The sequence below is a fragment of the Narcine bancroftii genome, chromosome 13, assembly GCF_036971445.1.
Source record: "Narcine bancroftii isolate sNarBan1 chromosome 13, sNarBan1.hap1, whole genome shotgun sequence".
Classification (NCBI taxonomy): domain Eukaryota; kingdom Metazoa; phylum Chordata; class Chondrichthyes; order Torpediniformes; family Narcinidae; genus Narcine; species Narcine bancroftii.
The window spans coordinates 33,339,755-33,345,985 of record NC_091481.1 but is presented as its reverse complement, the minus strand read 5'-3'; the positions used below and the strand labels follow the sequence as shown (position 1 = coordinate 33,345,985).

The following is a 6,231-nucleotide window of genomic DNA, read 5'->3' as shown; positions in this document are numbered from 1 at the left end:
CATCATTATGATACCAAAAGTTTTCTTTACAACCCTGTCCAAATGCTTTGCCTCCTTCAAGGAATAATGCATCTGTATTCCCAGATCTCTCAGCTCCTCTGCACTCCTCAGAGCCCTATCATTTACTGTACATCTCCTACCTTGGTTTGCCCTTCCAAAATCCCTCACCTCATACATGTCTCCATTAAACTCCATCCGCCATTTTTTCGCCCATTATTCTAGCTGGTCCAGATCCCTCTGCAAGCTTTGAAAATCTTCCTCGCTGTCCACAACACCTCCTACCTTTGTGTTATCAGCAAACTTGCTGATCCATCTCACCACATTATCATCCAGATCATTGATATAGACCACAAACAACCATGGTCCCAATGTGGTTCCCCTGGGTCACAGGCCTCCAATCCTCCATCTTCTCCCACACAGCCAATTTTGATTCCAGTTTACAATGTCTCCTTGAATACCTAGTGTCATAACCTCCTGAACTAACAATCAAAGACTCCAGTTGTTCAACAGACCCAGACCAGTCCTCATTGAAAATGGCCCTTTCTCCATTGAATACTTTCACCTTGGGGTGGTTAATAACCTTATGGATTTACGATCACTATTTCCTACATGTTCTCCCACAGATACTTGCTCCCAGCTTATTTTCCCAGAACCAAGTCCACATTCCCAGTAGGTCAGAAGCACACTTATCGGAAAGGTTCGATGCACAAATCTCCTGGGGAAAGTCAACAGGTCATGCAGCATCCTTAGGAAGAACAAGGTAACCAACATTTCGGGCCTGGGCCTTGTGTCAGATCTAAGCAAAAGCAGGCAGGCGCCTGAATCAAAAGGTTGCGGGGAAGGGGGAAGGAGGAGAGGAGAGAGGAAGGAGAAAGGGGAAAACACAAGCCAACGGTAAAAGAAGAGTACATAGCCAGATATAAGTGGGAGGGTTCCCATTTTCTGCCTGCTATACTTTTCCTATCCCGGTCTACATTTAGAAAGCTGAATTCTCCCAATTGTCACAACTTCACATTTATTTTTACACTTCTGCAATTTCCCTTCAATAAAGTGTAATTGCATACATTGATTGAGGTTGTTAAGGAGACTCAAGGATTCTCCTTAATTAAGACCCTCACTCCCCTCCTCTCTTCCCTTTCCTATTTTCCTTGTCCGGAACGTGTTGCGCTTGTTCCTACCCTTTTATTCAGCCACAGATCTATCATTGCCATGACATTGTAATTCCATCAGCTTAATTGTGGTGGACAGTTCCTGGGAACTCTCAGAATTGGAAAGTTAAGGGCAGTAAAACTAGTGACAAACTGTGACTAGTTTCATCACAGTGCGAGGATCTGAGCTCCTGTTCCTCCAGCTGCCCGATTTGATGACTCCGGTCCAAAGTATTCCCAACAGGAGCTGAAGGAGACAATTACATGAAAGGATTTTGTACTTTATACCATCATACTTTTCAAATTCTGCTTCCCGTTTCAAAGTATTTTATGACCCATCTTTGAATTTTCTGAAATTGGCATGATCCGATTTACAATACACAAATCTCCTCATTTCAAGAATAAGATAAGGTGTTTTTATTTTTGGCCACACCCCAATGTCTGCTGCACCATGGCCTGAGAACCTCGACCCAATTCCATCAGCGGGGACAAGAATTAGGTGTGGAGATGGATCTGCCGGATCCCAGTCTCCCCCAGGTTTGCACCCTTCATATCAGAGTAAAAACGGCTGAAGGAACTCAGCCGGTCTCTCGGCATCCATGCGAGGTAGAGATGTGTTACCAACGTTTGGGGTCTGAGCCCTCCTTCAAGGTATGCGTGTTTTAAACCACAACCACAGCGACTGCAGACTTCAGTCGTTGGTAAATTGGCAGAGACTATCAACATCAATGCAGAGTGGGGGGTGCCTGGCATTGACTAAACGCCCTGATATTTCAGGTGTATTGATCGGTACCTTTCGAGCAGAGCCCCTGCAAACATTATATTTTGTGTTTAATTCTTGTTTCTCTCTCTCTCTCTCTCTCTTGGATCAAAAGTTCTCATTCTCCAATGTCAGCCCTGTTTCCCGATCCTCAAATGCTTTCTGACCTGCTGGCTAGTTCCACTCTTTCTCTGCCTTTCATTCAAATTTCAAGCCCTTGCAGCATTTGGGCTTCTGGCTTCCTGTCAGTTTGCTTCTGTCTTTCCCCTCAAACAAAAACAGAAAATGCTGAGAATATTCAGCAGCTCAGGCCCATATCCTCCGGGATAATAAACAGAGTTATTGTTTCAAATCGAAGACTCCTGTCAGAGTTACCGGAATATCTCCAGCATCTTCTGTTTTCATTTTAGATTTTCAGCACCTGAGTTGTTTACTTTTTATTTTCTGCTTGTTTTTATCCATCATGCTCTCTCTCTCTCTCTCTCTCTCTGCCTCTCCTCTCTCACCATCTCTATCTCTCTTCCTCCCCTCTCTTTCTTTCTCTCTCTGATTTAATCTCTCACACATACTCACACTCAATGTTTTTCTCTGTCCCTCTGCCTCTCTCTCTCATTCTCTTTCCTTCTTTCTGCCTCTGTCTCTCTTTTTCTGTTTTTACTCTCTCTCTCTCACACACACACTCTCACTCTCTCTCTCTCTCCCTATGTTATTCAGAATGATATTATTTTTAATAAATGCAGCCAGTAATCGTCAAACCCGAGGTGATAATTATGAGAAGTCCACATTTCTTTGCAAATAACTCAAAATTAGCTGAAAGAAAGCCAGTGCCTTTATCAGACTCTGTTGCCAAGAAATTTATCGGTCAATAAAATTGAACCTTGGAAACAGGCCACGACATTACAGCATGTTAACTGCCACCAACTAGATTTACATTCTAGGGCACTGAAGTCTTACAGGGGTCAGTAAATAGAATGATTGCTTTTCTAATTTTACAAAATCCAAACGACAATCAATTATAATTAGAGACCTCCTGGACGATTAGTTATTTCACTCACCCAACTGAAACAAATGCATAGGGACATATGAATCAGGAACAGTAACAGGTTTCTAATTCCCCAAATCCAGCTCCACCATTTAACAAGATTGCAGCTGATCTGATTACAACGTCAGCTACAAGTTCCCATCCATGTGGGGTGACCTTTCACCCCCTTACTGCTGAGAATCTACCGATGCTTTAAGAAAGACAGTTCCAAAGGCTCATGGTCCTCTGAGAGTAAACCTCTCTTAAATAGGTGAACCTCCACAAAATCCCCATCACCATGTTTCACAATAGGAAAAGTCCTTTCCACATCCAGGAATTTAAAGAGGAGAGGGCGTGGACTCGAGATAGGTCTGCTCAGGAACAAGCCCTTCGGCCGACAATGGCTATGCTGATCATAAGGGCCAAGTTAAACTCAAATTCTGCATGCTTGCACATGATCCATAGATTTCTATTCACCCCCATATTCATGTGACTATCTAGGACAGCGGTTCTCCACCCTTTTCTTTCCACTCACATCCCACTTTAGGTAGTCCCTATGCCATTGGTGCTCTGTGATTAGTAAGGGATTGCTTAAAGTGGGAGGTGGGTGGAAGAAAAAGTTTGAAGACCACTGTTTCAATACCTCATTGACTTGTTATGTCAATGGCTCCCAACCTTTTTCTTCCAATCCACCTACCACTTTAAGTATTCCCTATGCCATAGGTGTTTTGTGGTGATTTAAGGTGGGTGGAAAGAAATACATTTGAAAACCACTGTTTTAATCGTGCCTCATTGACTCGTTATGTGCACGGTTTCAGAACTCCAAAGGAAATGGGCCAATGACCATTTTTCTCAAGCTAAATATTTCAGTAACAACTGGGTCTAGAGCAAGGGTTCTCAACCTTCCCTTCCCACTCACACCCCACCTTGTGCAATCCCTGACTAATCACAGAGCACTGATGGCCTAGGGATTACTTAAAGTGGGATGTGAGTGGAAAGAAAAAGATTGAGAACCACTGATCCAGGAGGATGCACAAGTGTTTGGATGATATAGTAGTATTTGGAGAGACAGGAACTGATCAGAAGTAAAACAGCAAGGTCTGCAGACACCGTGGCTGAAGTAAAAACACAATGCTGGAGAAACTGAGTGGGTCAAACGGTGTCCTTTAGGCAGCAAAGATAAACGTTTGTGAGCATGAAAAACTTGGTGACTGCTTTCCAAGCTTTACTCAGGTTAACTGTACAGTTGCAGTTAGAATTTAATGCAAGGTGCGAGGTAGCAGCTAGAAGCTGATTGGAGGAAGAAGAACAATTTAAAAAATAACTTTGTAATTACATTCTTTCCTCCTGAAAAAACACTAGCGGTATCAAGCCCCCATCCATGTCGATTGGGAGCTTTTGGTACACGACTGGATCTCCTTCGTTCTTCTTTTAATTTAATAAGTCACAATAATTGAAAACTATACGCTCCACATACATAAATTCATATATATGTATATAGTGACATTTTTGATTTTCTCCCCATCCCTCCTCCCTCTCCTCTCCCCAAAATTAATCCCAAATTAAAAAAAAGGGTGTTACCTGGTTATTATCCAATATATATTGACTCGATAAATAATATTTTATTTGTGGTGGTCCACCACCGGCCTACTGCAGGGGGCAACCTCTGTACCTGCAGGAGTGTGAGGGGACTGGACAACACCTGGCCGGCAGTCAATCAGTCAGCCTGAAGGGATCAAGCCCAACCTGGTCGGGTATCAATCACCCTCCGGGATATAAGCCTGTGGCGGCCTCCCGGAGCTCACTCAGAGTTACTGCAGCTACATCCAGCCTGGCTCTGTGGAAGTCTTTGTGGATTAAAGTCTGATTCTGGCTAATAGCGCACCACAATTTAATCCACAAAATTTTCCTATGGCTGCCATGGAAAAACTCCTGAGCGCAGGGAGCCTCGAGGTCGACCAATACCACCCGGAAGCCCAGACACGCTTCGAGATCTGGCAGCACGCGGTCGAGGCAATCATTGAGGCACACGAGGGCGACATCCTGGACTTTGATCAGAAGAGGTTGGTCCTACTCCGGTCAAAGCTGGATCCCCGCACCTTCCAGGCAACCAAAGACTGCTCCACGTACAAGAGCGCAATGGACACTCTCAAGAACTTGTACAAGCCCCCCATGAATGTGATCTGTGCAAGATCCTCCTCAACACCCGAGCTCAGCAACTCGGGGAGACGGCTGAGTCTTACCTGGGACACCTGCGAGAGTTGGCCCAACCATGTCTGGCTGAACCCAGGGTAGGTGCAAAGGTTGAGAGGTTGATCCAGGACACCTTCATCTGAGGGCTATGCTCGAGGGCCATCCAGCAGAAGCTGCTGGAAGACAATATCTACACCCTAACCAATACAGTGGAGGTGGTCCAAACCCTGGAAGCGGCATCCCTGCACATCGAAACATTCGATTCCAGGTTCCCTCAGGCTCCCTCATGGCCCTCTCACACTGCAGCTGCAGCCCCAGACCGAGCTGGGGAGGAAATCGTTGCTGGCGCCCCTGTAAGTACTGTAGGTCCTGGTGTGAGATCAGACCGATGATCATGCCAAAACTGCCTGGCTAGGAACCAGTATTGTTCCTAATGCATCAAGAAAGGCCATTTCTCTAAAGTGTGCCTCTCAAAACCAACCGGCAGCTCAGCGGCCCTCTATGACCATGTGCACGTGCCAGGTGGCGCCATTGTCCTCGCTACGACTTCCACCTCCCCAATTTCGACAGTGCAACATCCGGCCCCTCAGCGACTGTCGCAGCATGTGCCCCAAGCACCTGGACCAGCCCTCGCCCTCACCAGCGCCGCTCGTTGAGACCACAGCGACGTCACTTCCGGCTGATGTAATTATGTCACTGCCGCCAGCCATGATGATGTCACTTCCCCCGGTGCAATGAACATGGCTGGAGAAGGAGGCGAACCATGCAGCGGGCTCCTATGTGCCGCTGCCATCTTGGGCCAGGCAGTGGCCAACGCAGAGGGCCCCCAACAATGTTGAGAATTACATGGTCAATTCGGGTGGTGACCAAGCCATCCTACCGACGCTCCCCATGCCTCCGGGTGCCAACGGCTGCCACACACCGCACCCCACGACCGACGTCGACATGCTCAACACGGGTGATGACCAGGCTGCCCTACTGATGCTCCCCACGCCTCCGGACACCATAAATTGCTGCGCACAACCGGAGAGCGACGCTCCAACTCCGAAATGGTCCTGGCTGCCACCACGCTGACCAGGAACATCCCTCATGACCTCGGGTGCTCAATG

General features: G+C 46.6%; 1 protein-coding gene across 1 annotated transcript in view; it reads left to right on the top strand.

The window, feature by feature from the left end:
* The window catches only part of LOC138748018 (mucin-2-like), a gene marked incomplete at its 5' end in the record, with an annotated part of 10,163 nt that extends 4,303 nt beyond the window's left edge, over positions 1 to 5,860 (top strand). Inside the window, 6 exon segments of the mRNA XM_069907718.1 lie at positions 223 to 383; positions 624 to 732; positions 1,632 to 1,799; positions 4,988 to 5,220; positions 5,280 to 5,475; positions 5,585 to 5,860. Coding sequence (XP_069763819.1) covers positions 223 to 383; positions 624 to 732; positions 1,632 to 1,799; positions 4,988 to 5,220; positions 5,280 to 5,475; positions 5,585 to 5,860 — 1,143 coding nt within the window.
* Between the last annotated feature and the right edge of the window lie 371 nt (positions 5,861 to 6,231).